Source organism: Ranitomeya variabilis, chromosome 3, assembly GCF_051348905.1.
Source record: "Ranitomeya variabilis isolate aRanVar5 chromosome 3, aRanVar5.hap1, whole genome shotgun sequence".
NCBI classification, from domain to species: Eukaryota; Metazoa; Chordata; class Amphibia; order Anura; family Dendrobatidae; genus Ranitomeya; species Ranitomeya variabilis.
In genome coordinates this window covers 518,785,802-518,807,944 of record NC_135234.1, presented here as the reverse complement: position 1 = coordinate 518,807,944, position 22,143 = coordinate 518,785,802, and the positions used below count along the sequence as shown (strand labels likewise).

The following is a 22,143-nucleotide window of genomic DNA, read 5'->3' as shown; positions in this document are numbered from 1 at the left end:
AGCCATTTGACGGATCCGGCACCATAGGCTTCAATTGTAGCAAACAACCGTCGCAGTCCATTTTTTCAAGGGACACAAAAAACGTTACTATGTCCGTTGTCTAAGGCCGTCGGACAAACAATTTTCGACAGATCCGGCGAACGACGGATGAAACGTGAGGCCATCCGTAACTAATTCAAGTCAATGTGAAAAAAATGGATCCCGCGGCATCAGTCGCCGGATGCGTTTTTTTCAAAATTCAACAGATTGCGACTGATAGCAAAAAAACCTGATGTGTGAAAGGGGCCTTACCGGTAATTCGGCTTCTAGGAACCTTCCCCGACAGCATAGGAGAAATTAGTGCTGTCGTGGAAGGTGACTAGAGAAAACCTGCATTTTTTTCCTGCACTTTAAAATTTTCTTCCAGGTTTCCAGTTCACAGTATGGAAAACTGAATGATGCCAATCAAAACTATAACTGGTGCCGCAAAAAGAATGTAAAGAAAAAAAAACAAACAAAAAAAAAACACACAAACCTAAGGTAAGGCCTCTTTCACACTTCCGTCTTCTGCTGTGCGTCGTTGTGCAGTAAAATGACGAATTGACGGATGCCACGAAGAGAGAGAGGGAGAGAGAGGGAGAGAGAGAGAGGGAGAGAGAGAGAGGGAGAGAGAGAGAGGGAGAGAGAGAGAGGGAGAGAGAGAGAGGGAGAGAGAGAGAGGGAGAGAGAGAGAGGGAGAGAGAGAGAGGGAGAGAGAGAGAGGGAGAGAGAGAGAGGGAGAGAGAGAGAGGGAGAGAGAGAGAGGGAGAGAGAGAGAGGGAGAGAGAGAGAGGGAGAGAGAGAGAGGGAGAGAGAGAGAGGGAGAGAGAGGGAGAGAGAGAGAGGGAGAGAGAGAGGGAGAGAGAGAGAGGGAGAGAGAGGGAGAGAGAGGGAGAGAGAGAGAGAGGGAGAGAGAGAGGGAGAGAGAGAGAGGGAGAGAGAGAGAGGGAGAGAGAGGGAGAGAGAGAGGGAGAGAGAGGGAGAGAGAGAGGGAGAGAGAGAGAGGGAGAGAGAGGGAGAGAGAGGGAGAGAGAGGGAGAGTCCGGCATTTTCAAAAATCGACGGATTGCAACGTGACACAAAAGACGGAAGTGTGAAAGTAGCCTAAGATGGAGGAGAGGAAAACATGAAAAGGCAAAAATAAAAAAGTGGTGCAGCAGTAATTATAGCTAAAGACTGCAAATTAGATTTAGCTGAAAAACACAACGGTTTGTGCAGACTTGAGGACAGGCTACAAATGTTCAAAATTTGTAGCGCAGGTTCAGTCACTGCTCTGTGTATAGAAAGGGGCTGCCATATCCGCACCCCCGGTTACAGCTGCTGCTCTCTATAGTCAAGAGGGGTAACGGAACCTGAGCCAGCACCGCGCCTGTGACTGAACACCGAACCCTGCCGAGAGGAATAAAGTTCAGTTCGTCCCGGTAGCAAGGCCTTTTCAAAACACTATTAATCTGCAGATTAATCCACACATGTAAATTAATAGCGTTTTTCACGTGACAGGTTCCCGTTTAATTATTGAATGTTTATAAGCGTTTTAATAATACTGTATCATTTACACTGGATACAGAATATAAAAAGGGTGCTCTCGGAAAGTTTTGCATGCTTTTCATGTCTTGAATAGCTTGCATATATATGCACTCAGACGCGTATACAGCAGATATAAAGAGACTACACACCTCTGTTAAAATGCCAGGTTTTAGTTATGTAAAAAAATTAAACTAAAAAAAAACTTTTCAGAACCATCTTTTTAAATGATTCTGATTAACTCCATATAAAGTTTTGCTTTCCTGTTGGGATATTCCTGACATTTTCTTTGCTGCATTTTACAGCAAAAGCCATGGACTGAACAGCTTACAACAAAGCACATGAATCTCATTGTTGACAGTTATCAGTCAGGAGATAAGTAAAAAAAATTACAAGGCATTAGATATACATTGGCCTGTGGGGCAGATTGGCAAAAAGGAAGCTTTTTCTAAGGCTGAACATTTTAGCTATAATAGCAAAAGATCTTTGGTACGAAGCCTATAAACTACATCACCAAAAAGAACACCAAACCCACAATGAAGCAAGGTGGAGGCATCACTATGCTTTGGGGCAGTTTTCTGGCAGCTGGAACTAGGGCTTTAGTCAAGGTGGAGGGAATTCTAAAAAGTTCCAAATATTAGTGAATTTTGCAACAAAAATCACCATGCCTCTGCTAAAAACTGAAGATGAAGACACTAGGCATAACTCCAAATCAACAAAAAAATGGCTTTGCCAGAAGAAGTTCGAAGTTTTGGAATGACCCACTTAGACCCTAGGCCTGAATCCAATTGAAAATTTGCAGGTAGACCTGAAGATGAAGCCAAATATATTGACAAAAAATATCATGCAGATTTTCACACTGTCCAACAACTGACCGTGGACCGCAACTATCAACAAAATTCATAGTTAGACATGACCTTATAATAAAAAAGAAATACCAACTCTGTACAAACTACTATTATAGAACGTTCGATCGAGAAAGCCCTGTTTAGGACATAAGTGCTTGAAGTACCATTTTGTATGACAAACAGTATTATCCATTAATGCGATGAACTAATAGTTTCTTCAGTTCCCATCCAAAAATCAATAATGTATTTAACCTTCAGCCAGAAACAAAAGCTGCTTAAAAAGCTTGTATGTGAAAAAAAAACCTCAATAAATCTGTGGAACAATAAACCAAATGATCCTAAAAATAGACCTTCACCACTCAGCGTAAGCCGTAATGTTAGAAGTCAAACAAAAAAAATCTATTCCTTGCAAGAAGTTTCCTATGATCAAGGAAGCTAAAAGGGTTTGATGGTTCAAAAATAACATCACAAAAACCCAGTGCTTTTATAATGACCATGCTGCCCTTCCTACGTCTGCGGAAAACACCATCTTATTAGACTAACACAGCAAAAAGATACAAGCTAGAACAGCAGCTCGAAATAATGTCATCAATCTGTGTGTCACCCAAGAAAGGGATCAGTACACCATGACATTTCCTACTACAAACAATGAAAGCATGATCTTAAACTCCAGGTCCAGGTCCCCGACATGAGTTGTCATCTCAGCACTGAAATCAGAACCTCAGCACAGACCCAATTTCTAGATGCTCGTCCACATCAAGAACGACATAGGTCAAATTTACAGTTGTAATTCCATTCCCAGGCTGCCACTACCCAGCCACATGCTACCAGCTCATTTTCAATTATTTACAAACAGATGCTAGGGTTACAAAGTGATATTTGATGCCCGACACTAATTTTCAGAAAAACCAAGTAACAATGTGTCTGTGACTTATCGCACCATTATTTTACAGCTTTGATTTTGCTGAGTGTAAGTATTATCCACTGTGTTATTGATCATGTCTTAATTTAGATTTGAATTCATATTTAATCAAACTGGGTCTAGATCTGTATTTATGCACATGCACTTTAATGCGAGTGCCTACATCTATCTGATTATATAATAATATATGAATATGAATAATATATGAATTGAGTAATTCTTGATCATATGACTTTATTCCCTATTATCAGGGCTGTGGAGTCGGTAAGCCAAACCTCAGACTCTTCAATTGCCCTGACTGACCCCACAGCACTGGTCACTACTGAGCATGTACATAAAGTGCAGCACAGATTCATCTCACTAAAAGCGGAGATCCTTAGATCAGGAACAGAACAGACATTTATAGGACATTTCATAACTTTCCCAAATTCTTATGAAAACATTTACAGCACATCCTGCAATGTACTGCTGTGCCCAATTTATTATATATTTTAGGAGTCAGAGTTGGCCCATTTTATAACGACTCCACAGCCCTGCCTATTACACCCTCAGTTTTAATGTACACTTAGGTGTTTCATGTTATGAAGTGGACGCTGACACTGTGCCTGGGCAATCACTAGCAGGAGGATAACTAACATACAGGTGCTTCTCACAATATTAGAATATTATCAAAAAGTTAATTTATTTCAGTTCTTCACTACAAAAAAGTGAAACTCATATTATATAGAGTCATTACAAACAGAGTGATCTATTTCAAGTGTTTATTTCGATTGATGTTGATGATTATGGCTTATAGCCAATGAAAACCCAAAAGTCATTATCTCAGTAAATGAGAATAATTAACAAAAAACACCTGCAAAGGCTTCCTAAGTGTATAAAAATGTCCCTTATTCTGTTTCAGTAGTTCCACAATCATGGGGAAGACTGCTGACTTGACAATTGTCCAGAAGGCAGTCATTGACACACTCCACAAGGAGGGTAAGCCACAAAAGGTCATTGCTAAAGAAGCTGGCTGTTCACAGAGTGCTGTTTCCAAGCATATCAATGGAAAGTTGAGTAGAAGGAAAAAGTGTGGTAGAAAAAAGTACACAAGTTACAGGGATAACCGCAGCCTTGAAAGGATGGTTAAGAAAAGGTCATTCAAAAATTTGGGGGGATTCACAAGTTGTGGACTACTGCTGGGGTCATTGCTTCACGAGCCACCACACACAGACGTATCCAGGACATGGGCTACAAGTGTCGCATTCCTTCTGTCAAGCTACTCATGACCAATAGACAAGGCCAGAAGCGTCTTACCTGGGCCAAGGAGAAAAAGAACTGGACTGTTGCTCAGTGATCCAAGGTGTTGTTTTCAGATGAAAGTAAATTTTGCATTTCATTTGGAAATCAAGGTCCCAGAGTCTGTTGGAAGAGTGGAGAGACACACAATCCAAGCTGCTTGAGGTCTAGTGTGAAGTTTTCACGATCAGTGATGGTTTGGGGAGCCATGTCATCTGCTGGTGTAGGTCCACTGTGTTTCATCAAGACCAAAGTCAGCGCAGCCATCTACCAGGAAATTTTAGAGCACTCCGTGCTTCCCTCTGCCGACCAGCTTTTTGGAGATGGAAATATTCTCCAGCAGGACTTGGCACCTGTCCACACTGACAAAAGTACCAATACCTGGTTTAAAAACAACAGCATCACTGTGCTTGATTGGCCAGCAAACTCGCCTGACCTTAACCCCATAGAGAATCTCTGGTATTGTCAAGAGGGAGATGAGACACCAGACCCAACAATGCAGACGAGCTGAAGGCTGCTGTCAAAAGCAACCTGGGCTTCCATAACACCTCAGCAGTGCCACAGGCTGATCGCCTCCATGCCATGCCGACTTAATGCAGTAATTGATGCAAAAGGAGCCCCAACAAAGTATTGAGTGCAACTACTGAACATACATTTCAGTAGGCCAACATTTCAGATTTTAAAATCATTTTTCAAGCTAGTGTTATAAAGTATTCTAATTTACAGAGATAATGACATTTGGGATTTCATTGGCTGTAAGCCATAATCATCAACATTAACAGAAATAAACACTTGAAATAGATCACTCTGGAATGACTATATAATATAGGAGTTTCACGATTTTTATTGAAGAACTGAAATAAATTAACTTTTTGATGATATTCTAATTTTGTGAGAAGGACTTGTAGGTACACTCACACTGAATGTGCTGGGATCAGGGCAAACTCAGCAGTGTACTGGTTAAATGCCATGATAGAGTATTCCCCCCCCTACAAAGCATGACAGCTGGGGCTGGTACTGCTATGGAGACTACCTCAGCCCAAACAGTCCACAGGGATGTCTCCAACAGGTACGTACGTACTGTATGTGCACAGACAACAAACACAAGTATTACAGTATATTGTAATGATAATGTTAAAGAAAATATAAAATACTTTAAAAAAATGCCATAAAGCAAAAAAAAAAAAAAAAACGACAATAGAACTACAAGATTCCAGATTTTATACTTGCAAAATAATTATGTTAGGTAATGTAGTAATCCCACAATGACTCTGTAGATGGGTCATACATTGTAACTGTTAAGTATATGTCTGCTGGGGTCCCACAGCACAGAACAGAGGTCCTAGCTCCGCAGTTTGAATGAAGTCAAGGCACTCACAGCGCAGCTTCACTCATTGCCTATGGGACTGAAGGAGTGCCAAGCACAGCACAGTCATCTTCATCTGTTCCATAGACAATTAATGGGGCATCAGTGCACATACATGACTGTGGCTCCAATCAAACACAGGACCTATAGTCTCATTAATGGTTGCAGGAACTGCTAGTGGTCAAAAACTTACCTGTCCTCTGTATAGGTCATATGTTATAACTGTGGGACAACTCTGCAATAGAACAGTTATGTTTTGCCCACACCATGTCCAACACATACCTGAGACTGGAGTTTCCGGTGAAGCTCAGAAAACAGAGCGCCGTCTGCTTCTCTTCTCTGCCTCACAACTACAAAAAAACAAAGCATTTACCCAGACAAATGTATCAAAGACCTAAGTGAGCAAATAAACGTTTCACATGAACCCCTCTGTCACTGCAGAAAACTGAATCTGAGCAACCATTGCACCGTCTTATGGGATTCTGGGGGGGAATGATATATGCAGGTGTGTAACTGACTAATACTCGGATCCCATATTACAGTCACTAGAGGAGGGATTACTTGGCTCTGCACATTGGTGCCCAGCCTCAATGGTGCAGCACGGTATGTCAGTGACACAGCCACGTATGTAGCCATCACTGATTTATAGGAAACGATCATTGCCGAGAACTGAAAATCACTTTACTAATGGAGCAAACATATAAAGGAGATGGGGCAGTATCAACTGCTTTGGGACAATTGTGGGCATAAATCGCAACAAAAACTGTGAGACATGAATGCATGTGCCAATCTTCTAATGCTGCTGCCTTTTCTGATTTTTAGACAGTACCAAATGCACCATACATAGTAAGCGACAAACGTCTTTAAATAAAATTAGTGCATTTCATTCCATCGCACATAAAGGGAATCTATCACCAAGGTTTTGACACCTAATCTGAGAGCAGCAAAATGCAATGATTTCAGCTACTTGCTGTCATTTTGACAAAGTCAGTGTTTTACCAGCAGATTACGACTAGAGGACTAGTAAACCTGCTGTAATGTAGCCCTCCATATCTATGAGTCCTGCATAACCCGCCCCTACAACTAATTGGCAGCGTTTGTGCACACTGTGCGATGGCAGAAAGCGGTCAGCCAGTGGTGTAAGCGGGTTATACAGGGCTCAGCATTCACAGAACTAGCAAATCTACAGTAGATAAAATAGGAATTTTAATCAAAACTGCAGCAAGCGCCCAGTAAGTGACACATGGCTGGAATCAGAATCTCTGCCCCTAAATCAGGATGGGGTAGAGAAAACCTGGTGATATATACCCTTTAAAAAGAAGTTGCCACATGATAAAAATCCCTTCCTAGAATAAATAAAGCCTCTCCATGGATCATCTTATCTTTGGGTGATGCCATGAGGTGGCCCTACAGCGAAACTACCCATTAGTACCCATTACCTAGGAGCAGAAGTCACACTTACATTCTTTTTTAATCTTTTCAGCAACAAGAAATTCATCCCGTTCAACAGTTGGAGCAAAATTACTGCCAATTACACGCACGGCGTACTGGAACTGCTGGGCGACATCGGCTGTGGGGAAGGGGAGAAAAGATCTGCTTTATTGTGAAAGTAAGAAAAGACTAAACATGATATTTCACCCCTAGGGAAGAGAGCACATGCCACACATTATATAGTGGTCACACAAGAGCAGGTAGCCAGCTATGTAACACCCACCATACAGAGCCTGCGGAGAAGATGCATCACTAACGACTCCACCATCTTACTGGATGTTTGCAGCCTAATCTTCCCAAGCACAGTCACCGTTTCGCCCCACATCTAGGACACTATTTATAATGACATATGTAGGATTGTTTTTGGTTGGGTTGCCCATCTTTTGGTTTCTGGGACTTTCTAACATAACAAAAAAATGTGATGTAAATATTTTCACTATTTCTGTTCCAGCATTCTGTTCTTCAGCACTAAAAGGGTATTCCACCACTCTGGTAGTGATGATGGTCAATGATATCAGATCGATGGGAGACAGAGGCCGGATACAGACTGTGCACAGAGCAGAACAGCAGAGCTCCGATACTGTTCAGCGGCCCCGCCGGGTACTGCAAGTCAGATCCTTCTATTTGAATAGGAGCCGATCCGCAGCACCTGGCAGTGGGAACTAATCGGTCTAATCTGATAACATCTATTAGGTTTCTTTTACTCTGCGCCAGCAATTTATGCCAAAGTTCGATGCAATTCTGAGTTCACAATGACATGTTAGGCCATGTTACCTTTGAGTAAATCCACACCCCTTGTGAATAGGGCGCAGCAAGTGCCGAAAACACACAATAGTGAAAGTCATGAAAGCTCAAAATCTGACGTGTTTCTCTTGATATTCTAACCTATTGCTTCTTGGGAAGCAATCAAAAGTTCTCCTCCAGAAGAGAGAAAACAGCACGGATCAGCAACCTGCAGCACTGACGCCTGACGGCCTATGGGTGGGAGGGCATGCTGGGAGTTGTGGTATCACAATAGCTGCAATTGGTTACTGACCTATGCAGCTGACACCTGTTGCTGACCTGACAGCCTATGGGTGGGAGGGCATGCTGGGAGTTGTGGTTTCACAATAGCTGCAATCGGTTACTGACCTGTGCGCAGAAATATGAAAAGTTGTATTCCTGGACACACATCTCACAATACATGGCCTATGTGCGGTAAGGTAGGGCGGATAGAGGACACAAATGGATGCATCCTTTATTAGAGGACCAGAAAAGGACTGGACATAGAAACTATGAGAGCCTAACAGTTACCTGTGCTGCACATAAAGCACCAAACATTCAGACGCATGGTGCTAATAGGACACAACACATCGGGAGGAACATTAACCATACAGCTGCCAGAAGTCAGACAGGAAACACAAAGATGACAAAATGAAGGTCTGTACTGTATATAACACTGAAAGCACACAGAGAACAAACCATCTCCGCCCCACCTCTGACCGGTCTACCTGTCTGCTGCAGGGTGTCCACACGGGAAAACCTCAGCATGAAAAATGGAACTGTATTAACCCCTTAGTGACCGAGCCAATTTTTACAATTCTGACCACTGTCACTTTGAGGATATAGCTCTTGAACGCTTCAATAGATCCCACCGATTCTGAGAATGTTCTTTTGTGACACATTGTACTTCATGTTAGTGGTAAAATTTGTTCTATATAACTAGCATGTATTTAAGAAAAAAAATGAAAATTTGGCAAAAATTTTCAAAATTTGGCAATTTTCAAACTTTTAATTTTTTTACCCTTAAATCACAGAGTTATGTCACACAAAATAGTTTATAAATAACATTTCCCACATGTCTACTTTACATCAGAACAATTTTGGAAACAATTTTTTTTTTTGTTATGACATTATACGGGTTAAAAGTTGACTAGCAATTTCTCATTTTTCCAACAAAATTTACAAAACCATTTTTTTTTAGGGACCATCTCACATTTGAAGTGAGTTGGGGGGGTCAATATAACAAAAATGCCCAAAAGTGACACCATTCTAAAAACTACAAACCTCAAGGTGCGCAAAACCACATTCAAGAAGTTTATTAACCCTTCAGGTGCTTCATGAGAACTAAAGCAAAGTGGAAGGAAAAAATGAACATTTTTTTTTTTTTTCACAAAAAATTTACTTTGGAACCAAACTTTTTTAATTTTCACAAGTGTATCAGGAGAATATGGAGCACACAATTTGATGTGCAATTTCTCCTGAGTATGCCGATATCCTGTATGTGGGGGAAAGCCACTGTTTGAGCGCATGACAGGGCTCAAAAGGGAAGGAGCACCATTTGACTTCTGAACGCAAAATTGGCTGGAATCAATGGCGGGTGCTATGTCACATTTGGAGACCCCCCGATGTGCCTAAACAGTGGAACCCACCTCCCCGTCCCCTCAATTCTAACTCCAATCCTAACACAGCCCTAACATCCAACACACCCCTAACCCTAATCCCAACCCTAACCCCAACACACCCCTTAGCTTAACCCCTTTCTGCCATTGGACGTACTATTCCGTCCATGTGGGGTGGGCCCTAATTCTCAAGGACGGAATAGTACATCCAGCACGATCGGCCGCGCTCACGGGGGGAGCGCGGCCAATCGCGGCCGGGTGTCAGCTGCCTATCGCAGCTGACATCCGGCACTATGTGCCAGGAGCGGTCACGGACCGCCCCCGGCACATTAACCCCCGGCACACCGCGATCAAACATGATCGCGGTGTGCCGGCGGTACAGGGAAGCATCGCGCAGGGAGGGGGCTTCCTGCGGGCTTCCCTGAGACCCCCGGAGCAACGCGATGTGATCGCGTTGCTGCGAGGGTCTCCTACCTCCTATCCCTGCAGGCCCCGGATCCAAAATGGCCGCGGGGCTGCATCCGGTCCTGCAGGGATTACTTCCGGGTGCCGTGCAGGTGCTTGTAAGCCTGCACGGCTGTAAGTGAGATCGGTGATCTGACAGAGTGCTGTGCACACTGTCAGATCACCGATCTGTAATGTCCCCCCCTGGGACAAAGTAAAAAAAAAAAATTCCCACATGTGTAAAAAAAAAAAAAAGAAAAAAAAAATCCTAAATAAAGAAAAAAAAATATATATATATATATATTATTCCCATAAATACATTCCTTTATCTAAATTTAAAAAAATCAAACAAAAGTACACATATTTAGTATCGCCGCGTCCGTAACGACCCCACCTATAAAACTATATCACTAGTTAACCCCTTCAGTGAACACCGTAAAAAAAAAAAAAAAAAAAAAAAAACGAGGCTAAAAACAACGCTTTATTCTCATATCGCCAAACAAAAAGTAGAATAACACGCGATCAAAAAGACAGATATAAATAACGATGGTACCGCTGAAAATGTCATCTTGTCCCGCAAAAAACGAGCCGCCATAAAGCATCATCAGTGAAAAAATAAAAAAGTTATAGTCCTCAGAATAAAGCGATGCCAAAATAATTATTTTTTTTACAAAATAATTTATATCGTATAAAAGCGCCAAAACATAAAAACAATGATATAAATGAGGTATCGCTGTAATCGTACTGACCCGAAGAATAAAACTGCTTTATCAATTTTACCAAACGCGGAACGGTATAAACGCCTCCCCCAAAAGAAATTCATGAATAGCTGGTTTTTGGTCATTCTGCCTCACAAAACTCGGAATAAAAAGCAATCAAAAAATCTCCCGTGCCCGAGCATGTTACCAATAAAAACGTCAACTCGTTCCGCAAAAAACAAGACCTCACATGACTCTGTGGACTCAAATATGGAAAAATTATAGCTCTCAAAATGTGTTAACGCAAAAAATATTTTTTGCAATAAAAAGCTTCTTTCAGTGTGTGACAGCTGCCAATCATAAAAATCCGCTAAAAAACCCGCTATAAAAGTAAATCAAACCCCCCTTCATCACCCCCTTAGTTAGGGAAAAATAAAAAATTTTAAAAAATGTATTTATTTCCATTTTACCATTAGGGTTAGGGCTAGAGCTAGGGTTAGGGCTAGGGCTAGGGTTAGGGCTAGGGCTAGGGTTAGGGCTAGGGTTAGGGCTAGGGCTAGGGTTAGGGCTAGGGTTAGGGCTAGGGTTAGGGCTAGGGCTAGGGTTAGGGCTAGGGTTAGGGCTAGGGTTAGGGCTAGGGTTAGGGCTAGGGCTACAGTTAGGGTTGGGGCTAAAGTTAGGGTTAGGGTTGGGGCTAAAGTTAGGGTTTGGATTACATCTACGGTTGGGAATAAGGTTGGGATTAGGGGTGTGTTTGGATTAGGGTTTCAGTTATAATTGGGGGCTTTCCACTGTTTAGGCACATCAGGGGCTCTCCAAACGCGACATGGCGTCCGATCTCAATTTCAGCCAATTCTGCGTTGAAAAAGTAAAACAGTGCTCCTTCCCTTCAGAGCTCTCCCGTGTGCCCAAACAGGGGTTTACCCCAACATATGGGGTATCAGAATAATCGGAACACATTGGACAACAACTTTTTGGGTCCAATTTCTCCTGTTACCCTTGGGAAAATACAAAACTGGGGGCTAAAAAATAATTTTGGGGGGATTTTTATTTTTTTATTTTTTTTTCACGGCTATGCGTTATAAACTGTAGTGAAACACTTGAGGGTTCAAAACTCTCACAACACATCTAGATGAGTTGCTTAGGGGGTCTACTTTCCAAAATGGTGTCACTTGTGGTTTTTTTTACTGTTTAGGTACATTAGGGCTCTGCAAACGCAATGTGACGCCTGCAGACCATTCCATCTACGTCTGCATTCAAAATGGCGCTCCTTCCCTTCCGAGCCCTCCCATGCGCCCAAACGGTGGTTCCCCTCCACATATGGGGTATCAGCGTACTCAAGACAAATTGGACAACAACTTTTGGGGTCCAATTTCTCCCGTTACCCTTGGGAAAATACAAAACTGGGGGCTAAAAAATAATTTTTGTGGGAAAAAAATGTTTGTTTTATTTTTACGGCTCTGCATTATAAACTTCTGTGAAGCAGTTGGTGGGTCAAAGTGCTCACTACACCTCTAGATAAGTTCCTTAGGGGGTCTACTTTCCAAAATGGTGTCACTTGTGGGGGGGGTTTCAATGTTTAGGCACAACAGTGGCTCTCCAAACGCAACATGGCGTCCCATCTCCATTCCAGTCAATTTTGCATTGAAAAGTCAAATGGCGCTCCTTCGCTTCCGAGCTCTGTCATGCGCCCAAACAGTGGTTTACCCCCACATATGGGGTATCGGCGTACTCAGGACAAATTGTACAACATCTTTTGGGGTCCATTTTCTCCTGTTACCCTTGGTAAAATAAAACAAATTGGAGCTGAAGTAAATTTTGTGTGAAAAAAAAGTTAAATGCTAATTTTTATTTAAACATTCCAAAAATTCCTCTGAAACACCTTAAGGGTTAATAAACTTCATGAATGTGGTTTTGAGCACCTTGAGGGGTGCAGTTTTTAGAATGGTGTCACACTTGGGTATTTTCTATCATATAGACCCCTCAAAATGACTTCAAATGAGATGTGGTCCCTAAAAAAAAATGGTGTTGTGAAAATGAGAAATTGCTGGTCAAATTTTAACCCTTATAACTCCCTAACAAAAAAAAAATGTTGGTTCCAAAATTGTGCTGATGTAAAGTAGACATGTGGGAAATGTTACTTATTAAGTATTTTGTGTGACATATCACTGTGATTTAATTGCATAAAAATTCAAAGTTGGAAAATTGCAAAATTTTCTAAATTTTCGCCAAATTTCCGTTTTTTTCACAAATAAACACAGGTAATATCAAAGAAATTTTACCACTATCATGAAGTACAATATGTCACGAGAAAACAGTGTCAGAATCACCGGGATCCGTTGAAGCGTTTCAGAGTTATAACCTCATAAAGGGACAGTGGTCAGAATTGTAAAAATTGGCCCGGTCCAGAACGTGCAAACCACCCTTGGGGGTGAAGGGGTTAATATCAACCCTAACCCTAATCCTAGCCCCACTCTAACCCTAGTCCCAACGAAAAAAATATTTTTATTTCATTATTTTTACCTAACTAAGGGGGTGATAACTGAGGGTTTGATTTACCTTTTTTTATTTTGATCACTGTGATAGGGTCTATCAGAGTGATCAAACTGTACCAATAGGAAAAATCTCCTACTGTTGCCGGGTAACAACCGACAGATCTCGGCGGGCGCACTGCGCATGCGCCAGCCATTTTCTTCTGGGAAGATGACGTGAAGTACCGGGGGACAGAGCCGGAGGGTCCGGGCAACGGCAGAGGTACCAGGGGGGCTTGGGGGGACTCCATTTCTCTCTACTCTGATGTGCTAGATCATATCAAAGGAGAGAGAAGTTAATTGGAAATCAGACACATTTTTTTTTTTTTTGCGATTGAAGTTATTCAGTGAATAACGGCGATCACACAACGGGGGACAGTAAAAAACCGACCCGAATCATGTTCTCTGGGGTCTCGCCTACCCCCATTAGCCGAGACTCCTGAGATTTTCCAATGCTGGGGGGCGCTATACCATTATTTCTCAGTGCCGTAAAGCAGCGTTGCTGAGGTATAGGTATCCTTAACATGGCACGAGGTAAACAGTGACTTCATGAAAAATCTTTAAAAATAAATGTATATAGAAGCCAGATCCAACCATGACCTTTTCACCGGAGTGGTTGTCCTATTGAGACGAATGTTCCTTTTCTCAGACTAGCCAAGTCCACAGCTCTGTGTGCTGATCTGATCAGGAGCTGGTGCCATTAAAACTAGGGCAGTGACAGGACTCATTCGTGCTGCAGATTTTTATTTAAAACTAGATGGTGGCCCGATTCTAACCTATCGGGTATTCTAGAATATGTATGTAGTTTACAGCCACGTAGTATATAGCGCAGCACACGTAGTATATAGCACAGCCACGTAGTATATCACAGAGACGTAGTATATAACACTGCCCATACAGTATATAACCTAGGCCACGTAGTATAGAGCATAGCGATGTAGTATATTGCCCAGCCACGTAATATATACCACAGCCAAGAAGTATATAGCACAGCCCATATAGTATATAGCACAGAGATGTAGTATATAACACAGCCCACGCAGTAGGTGACACAGCCCAAGTAGTATATAGCAATGTGGGCACCATATCCCTGTTAAAAAAAAGAATTAAAATAAAAAATAGTTATACACTGTGTTCCAAATTATTATGCACAAAGAGTTTAGGAGTGATAAGGTTAGAATTTTTTTGCTTGTCATTTAAACTCATTGATGGTGATGTGTGTCAGGGCTCTTTATATCACTGAAAGCAATTGCAGATACCTGTGCAAATTAGTTTGGCCGGTGTGTCCAAATAAAGGCAAGACTACTTGAGAAGGCTGTTCCACATTATTAAGCAGCCTACATTTTTTGCCAAAATGGGAAAGAAAAAGGATGTGTCGGCTGCTGAGAAGCAACAAATTGTGGAGTATTTAGGTCAAGGCATGACTACAATCAACATTGCCAAGACACTTCATCATCATCATCGCACAATCAAGAGGTATGTAGCTGATTCCCAGCGCACACGTGTGCGTGCTGATAAGGAAAAATTGAGGACTCGTTCCAACAGGCAATTGCGTAAGGTTAAAAGAGCAGCTGCAAAAATGCCTTGTCATAGCAGCAGACAAGTTTTTGAAACTGCTGGTGCCTCCAACGTCCCCAGAACAAGATGCAGGGTCCTTCAGAGGTTTGCAGCTGTGCATAAGCCATCCTGTCAACCACCTCTATCCACTGCAACAAGCAGAAACGGCTCCAGTGGGCCAAACAATACATGAAGACTGACTTCCAAACTGTCTGGTTCACCGATGAGTGCCGTGCAACGCTCGATGGTCCAGATGGATGGAGTGGAGGATGGCTGGTTGATGGACACCCCATGAAAACACGGCTAAGGCGCCAACAAGGAGGAGGTGGAGTAATGTTTTGGGCTGGAATCATGGGGAGAGATTGTCGGCCTCTTTATGTTCCCTGAAGGGGTAAAGATGAACTCCATAATCTATGTGGAGTTTCTAAAACAACACTTCCTGCCATGGTTCAAGAGGAAGAACCGTGCTTTCCGCAGCAAGACCATTTTCATGCATGATAATGCACAGTCTCAAGCTGCAAAAAACACATCTGCATCTCTGGCTGCTATGGGCATAAAAGAGGACAAACTTATGGTGTGGCCACCATCATCCCCTGACCTCAACCCCATTGAGAACCTCTGGAGCATCATCAAAAGGAGTGTCTATGATGGCGGGAGGCAGTTCACATCTAAGCAACAGCTCTGGGAGGGTCTTCTGTCCACATGCAAAACAATTGAAGCAGAAACCATCCAAAAACTGATAAATTCAATGGACGAGAGAGTTCAGAAGCTTCTTTCGAACAAGGGGTCCTATGTGCAAATGTAACATCACCTAGAATAAAGTTTTCACTTGAAAACTGTGATTTCATTTTGTAATAAGCTGATAATGCTTATAACTTCACAATTGACCATTTTTTTGTTCAAAATAAAAAAAAAAAGTTGAAAACTCTGCTGTGCATAATAATTTGGAACATGCATTTTGAGTGTTTATTTTATTTTTTTTTTAAAGACAGTTTTCATAGGCAGTTTGTTCCAAAACATTGCAATTATACTAGAATAGAAGATGACAGGAAAATAACAATGACTGCAATTCAGATAGGTAATTTAGAGAAAATATGAGGAAATATTATTTGCATAATAATTTGGAACACAGTGTATACTCATCTTCCGGAGCCCCGGGATCCAGCCAAGGCATTTACCGATGCTCCTCGCAACGCTCCAGTCCCAAGAGTGCATTGCGGTCTCGCGAGACTGCTACGTCATCATCTCGCGAGACCGCAATGCATGGACCGGTCACCGGAACGTCACGAGGAGCGGGAAAGGCCTCGGCTGGATCCAGGGCCACTTGGAAGGTGAGTATATAATGATTTTTAATTTTTTAAATTATTTTTAAGATTAGATCTTTTTACTATTGATGCCGCATAGACAGCAACAATAGTAAAAAGTTGGTCACACAGGGTTAAAGGGAACCTATCACCCCGTTTTTTAAAGATTAGATAAAAATAGTGTGAAATAGGGGCAGAGCTGGGCTTTACATTAGTGCCTTTTTGTTGCCTTTATTCCCCCGTTAGGCTGCCGAAATACCTGTGTGAAGTGGCCGTTTTGTCCTGTCACTCAAGTTGGTCAGGTCGGATGGGCGTGGTTACAGTGCTTTTTTTCCCTCAGAAACCTGCTCATCATTACGTTGGTGGCGTAGTGGTGTGCGCATGTCCAAAGCGAAGATCCACTGCCCAGGAGATTCAAAACAGCGCGGGCTTCGCTATTCGCCGTTTACCGGTGGGCGCGGCCATCTTTCCTGTGGCCGCGCGTGCGCAGATGGAGCACTCTGCTGCCCGGGCTTCAGGAAAATGGCCGCCGCGATCTCCATCTGCGCACGCGCGGAATCCCGCGGCCATTTTCCTGAAGCCCGGGCAGCAGAGCGCTCCATCTGCGCACGCGCGGCCACAGGAAAGATGGCCGCGCCCACCGGTAAACGGCGAATAGCGAAGCCCGCGCTGTTTTGAATCTCCTGGGCAGTGGATCTTCGCTTTGGACATGCGCACACCACTACGCCACCAACGTAATGATGAGCAGGTTTCTGAGGGAAAAAAAGCACTGTAACCACGCCCATCCGACCTGACCAACTTGAGTGACAGGACAAAACGGCCACTTCACACAGGTATTTCGGCAGCCTAACGGGGGAATAAAGGCAACAAAAAGGCACTAATGTAAAGCCCAGCTCTGCCCCTATTTCACACTATTTTTATCTAATCTTTAAAAAACGGGGTGATAGGTTCCCTTTAATAGCAGCGTTAACGGAGTGCGTTACACCGTGGCATAACGCGGTCCGATAACGCTGCATTAACCCTGTGTGAGCGCTGACTTGAGGGGAGGGGGCTGGGGGTGGGGGGTGGGGGGGGGGGAGTATAGACTGCAGGCACTGACTGTGGGGAGTGAGGAGCGGCCATTTTGCCACCGGACGGTGCCCACATTGCTATATACTACGTGGGCTGTGTTACATACTGCGTGTGCTGTGTTATATTCTATATGGGCTCTGCTATATATTACGTGGCTGGGCAATATACTACATCGATGTGCTCTATACTACGTGACCTGGGTTATATACTACGTCTCTGTGCTATATACTAGGTGTCTGTGCTATATACTACGTGTCTGTGCTATATACTAAGTGGCTGGGCAATATACTACGTGGCTGTAAACTACACACATATTCTAGAATACCCAATGCATTAGAATCGGGCCACCATCTAGTGACCACATAATAGTGGGCAACTGCTGTGTCTGCACATACCCGGCCCCAACATCTTATGGTACTGATGGAAATGCAGGTGACTGCAAGATTATTAGATGGTGACTTTTGTGAGTAGCCCTGCACAGAAGAGCAGATCTGGATGTGCATACAATGGCAGGGTAGATGGGGGAGAGAAATAACATTGTAAGCTGGACACAATAGTGAGACGAGTGTGCATGACATGGGAATACCTAATGGGCTTCCAGTGGGAGTCCTCGGATGTAAGTATACTGCCGCTGTAGGGGGAGGGGAGCACAAAGTCTTTTTGTTTTGGGTATCATCACACAGGTCATGGTGGGCTCAGTGTGGAATTATTGCGGGGGTGGAGGCTGGATGTGGCTCTACAGGCTCTCCATGCATGTGTTGTAACTGTCACACGGCCGCGACACATGGAGCTGTGGAGCCGAACAGCCGGAGCGATCCAGGATGCCGGGTTCCCTCTGCAGCTTATTGGGTAAGCGCTATAGCTCGCAGAATCACAGGGAACCCAAACATATTCACTCATCTCTACTCACGACCATCTGTCAGTAGTTTAATGTGGTTCTCAAGGTGAAAAAAAATTGGGGACCCGTTATATACAGAAGTGACCACAATCCTCACAGCTTGGATGGATGGAGGGACACAGTAACTGACCTGCTGACAGGAGACATCACAAGCTACAACACACCACTATGTTATGCATCCTCTGAAGGGTTATGCCCTGCTTACTGACTGATCCCGGATACACCCGACAGCTCATGGTGCCCTGCTTACTGACTGATCCCAGATACACCTGACAGCTCATGGTGCCCTGCTCACTGACTGATCCCGGATACACCCGACAGCTCATGGTTCCCTGCTTACTGACTGATCCCGGATACACCCGACAGCTCATGGTGCCCTGCTTACTGACTGATCCCGGATACACCAGACAGCTCATGGTGCCCTGCTCACTGACTGATCCAGGATACACCCGACAGCTCATGGTGCCCTGCTTACTGACTGATCCCGGATACACCCGACAGATCATGGTGCCCTGCTTACTGACTGATCCCGGATACACCCGACAGCTCATGGTGCCCTGCTCACTGACTGATCCCGGATACACCAGACAGCTCATGGTGCCCTGCTCACTGACTGATCCAGGATACACCTGACAGCTCATGGTGCCCTGCTTACTGACTGATCCCGGATACACCTGACAGCTCATGGTGCCCTGCTTACTGACTGATCCCGGATACACCTGACAGCTCATGGTGCCCTGCTTACTGACTGATCCCGGATACACCTGACAGCTCATGGTGCCCTGCCTACTGACTGATCCCGGATACACCTGACAGCTCATGGTGCCCTGCTTACTGACTGATCCCGGATACACCTGACAGCTCATGGTGCCCTGCCTACTGACTGATCCCGGATACACCTGACAGCTCATGGTGCCCTGCTTACTGACTGATCCCGGATACACCTGACAGCTCATGGTGCCCTGCTTACTGACTGATCCCGGATACACCTGACAGCTCATGGTGCCCTGCTTACTGACTGATCCCGGATACACCTGACAGCTCATGGTGCCCTGCTTACTGACTGATCCCGGATACACCTGACAGCTCATGGTGCCCTGCCTACTGACTGATCCCGGATACACCTGACAGCTCATGGTGCCCTGCTTACTGACTGATCCCGGATACACCTGACAGCTCATGGTGCCCTGCTCACTGACTGATCCCGGATACACCTGACAGCTCATGGTGCCCTGCTTACTGACTGACCCCGGATACACCTGACAGCTCATGGTGCCCTGCTCACTGACTGACCCCGGATACACCTGACAGCTCATGGTGCCCTGCTTACTGACTGATCCCGGATACACCTGACAGCTCATGGTGCCCTGCTTACTGACTGATCCCGGATACACCTGACAGCTCATGGTGCCCTGCCTACTGACTGATCCCGGATACACCTGACAGCTCATGGTGCCCTGCTTACTGACTGATCCCGGATACACCTGACAGCTCATGGTGCCCTGCTCACTGACTGATCCCGGATACACCTGACAGCTCATGGTGCCCTGCTTACTGACTGACCCCGGATACACCTGACAGCTCATGGTGCCCTGCTCACTGACTGACCCCGGATACACCTGACAGCTCATGGTGCCCTGCTCACTGACTGATCCCGGATACACCTGACAGCTCATGGTGCCCTGCTCACTGACTGACCCCGGATACACCCGACAGCTCATGGTGCCCTGCTCACTGACTGACCCCGGATACACCTGACAGCTCATGGTGCCCTGCTCACTGACTGATCCCGGATACACCTGACAGCTCACGGTGCCCTGCTCACTGACTGATCCCGGATATACCTGACAGCTCATGGTGCCCTGCTCACTGACTGACCCCGGATACACCTGACAGCTCACGGTGCCCTGCTCACTGACTGATCAGGCAGACAAATTACAGAACAAGAGGGTGACAAATACAAGGAGCGGAGAATGAACATGGTACGGCCCGCATTACCTTCCCCCTTGCCAAGTATCCTGCAGCAGAGGTTCTGCAGCAGAACGTTCGGTGACTTCTGGTCCGGGGTAGCCATGCTGAGGTCCGCCCGCTACTGTATTTCCTCCAGGGGTTGTAGTTTTCACAGAGCTGTCCCGTTAACGGTCACTGTATAGACGCCATTTTAACAAAACCCGCCGAAAGCCGCTGTCAGTTCCCACAATGCGCCGCTCTGTTTGTGGTGACAGCAGCGGCGGGGACAAGAGCTGTGCCCCGGGAATGTGCTCCCCCTGCACCGCATTATGGTTCCGCTCTCCTTTCTGGCCGTGGTGTGTGCAGCCCCGTGCTCAGGACGCGGCGCTGTAGGTGACAGGCATCTCCAGGGAGCTCAGCGCTAGTAATCCTGAGGGCTAGATAGCCTGATAGCAGGAGGCTGGTGGGGGCAAGCGGAGCAGGACCTACTGTGAGGGGCTTGGGGGCACTGACTGACTGTGAAGCTGCCTGGACAGTGAGACTTTCATGGGCCTGACTGAGGCTGATGCTGTGGGCACTCTACCTCTATGGCTTTCTTGGCTTATATTTTCACACTTCTCACTTATTTGCGCCTTTTTTAATGTTTGTAAAAAAAAAAAAAAAACTTTTTGTGGATTTTTCCTTCACATGTGGCTTTTAACCCCTTCGTGACCTTGGTTTTTTTGCTTTTCCGTTTTTTTCTTCCCAGAGCCATAAGGCTATGTGCACATGTTAGGATTTTGTCAGGCTTTTTCCTCAGGTTTTGTAGCCAAAACCAGGAGTGGGTGATAAATGCAGAAGTGGAGCATATGTTTCTATTATACTTTTCCTCTAATTGTTCCACTCCTGGTTTTGGCTACAAAACCTGAGGAAAAAGCCTGACAAAATCCTGACGTGTGCACATAGCCTCACGCTGTTATTTTCCGTCAATATGGCCATGTGAGGGCTTGTACTTTGCGGGACGAGTTGTACTTTTGAATGACACCATTGGTTTTACTATATCGTGTACTAGAAAACGGGCAAAAAATCTAAGTGCGGAGAAATTGCAAAACACAAGTGCAATCCCACAATTGTTTTTTGTGTTTTTACCATGTTGACTAAATGCTAAAACTGACCTGTGATTATGATTCCCCAGGTCGTTACGAGTTCATAGATCCCAAAGGTATGGGTTCTTTTTTACTTAAGTGGTGAAAAAAATATCCAAAGATTGTAAAGAAAAAAAAAAACCTCCATTATTCAGGGTCAGGTGAGGGCTTATTTTTTGCGCCCCGAGCTGATGTTTTATTGATACCATTTTGGTGCAGATACGATCTTTTGATCGTCCGTTATTGCATTATGATTTTAATGCAATGTGATGGTGACCAAAAAACTAATTTTGCAGGTTTTTTTGTTTTCATTACACTGTTTACCGATAGGAGTAATCGTTTTTTATATATTGATAAATCAGACGTTTCTGAACACAGCAATGCCAAATATGTGTATTTATGAATTTTAATTGTTTTATTTTGAATGGTGGATGATTTAAACTTTTATGTTTTTAATATTTTTTTAAAACTTTTTTACTGGCTTCAATAGTCTCCATGGGAGACCAGAATGTGCGATTATTTGATCGCCTGTGCTACACATAGCAAGACTACAGCTCACAGCAGTTCAGAAATGACAACCACAGCGGTCTCTTATAGACCCTGGGTTGTCATGCCAACCCATCGGCGACCTGCGGTCATGTGACACGGGCACCGATGGATGGGGTTTGTAAAGCTCAGAGATTGACAGCGGCATTTAACATGTTAGCAGCCGCGGGTGGATCCAGGAAATTACACTTA

The 22,143-nt window shown here is 44.3% G+C and overlaps 1 protein-coding gene across 1 annotated transcript in view; it reads right to left on the bottom strand.

Moving 5' to 3' along the window:
- The window catches only part of TUBGCP3 (tubulin gamma complex component 3), a 164,235-nt gene extending 143,341 nt beyond the window's left edge, over positions 1-20,894 (bottom strand). Inside the window, exons 1-3 of the mRNA XM_077296976.1 lie at positions 20,330-20,894; positions 7,419-7,526; positions 6,239-6,306 (exon numbers count right to left, since the gene is read on the bottom strand). Coding sequence (XP_077153091.1) covers positions 6,239-6,306; positions 7,419-7,526; positions 20,330-20,405 — 252 coding nt within the window. The 5' untranslated portion in view covers positions 20,406-20,894. The remainder of the gene's footprint in view (positions 1-6,238; positions 6,307-7,418; positions 7,527-20,329) is intronic.
- Between the last annotated feature and the right edge of the window lie 1,249 nt (positions 20,895-22,143).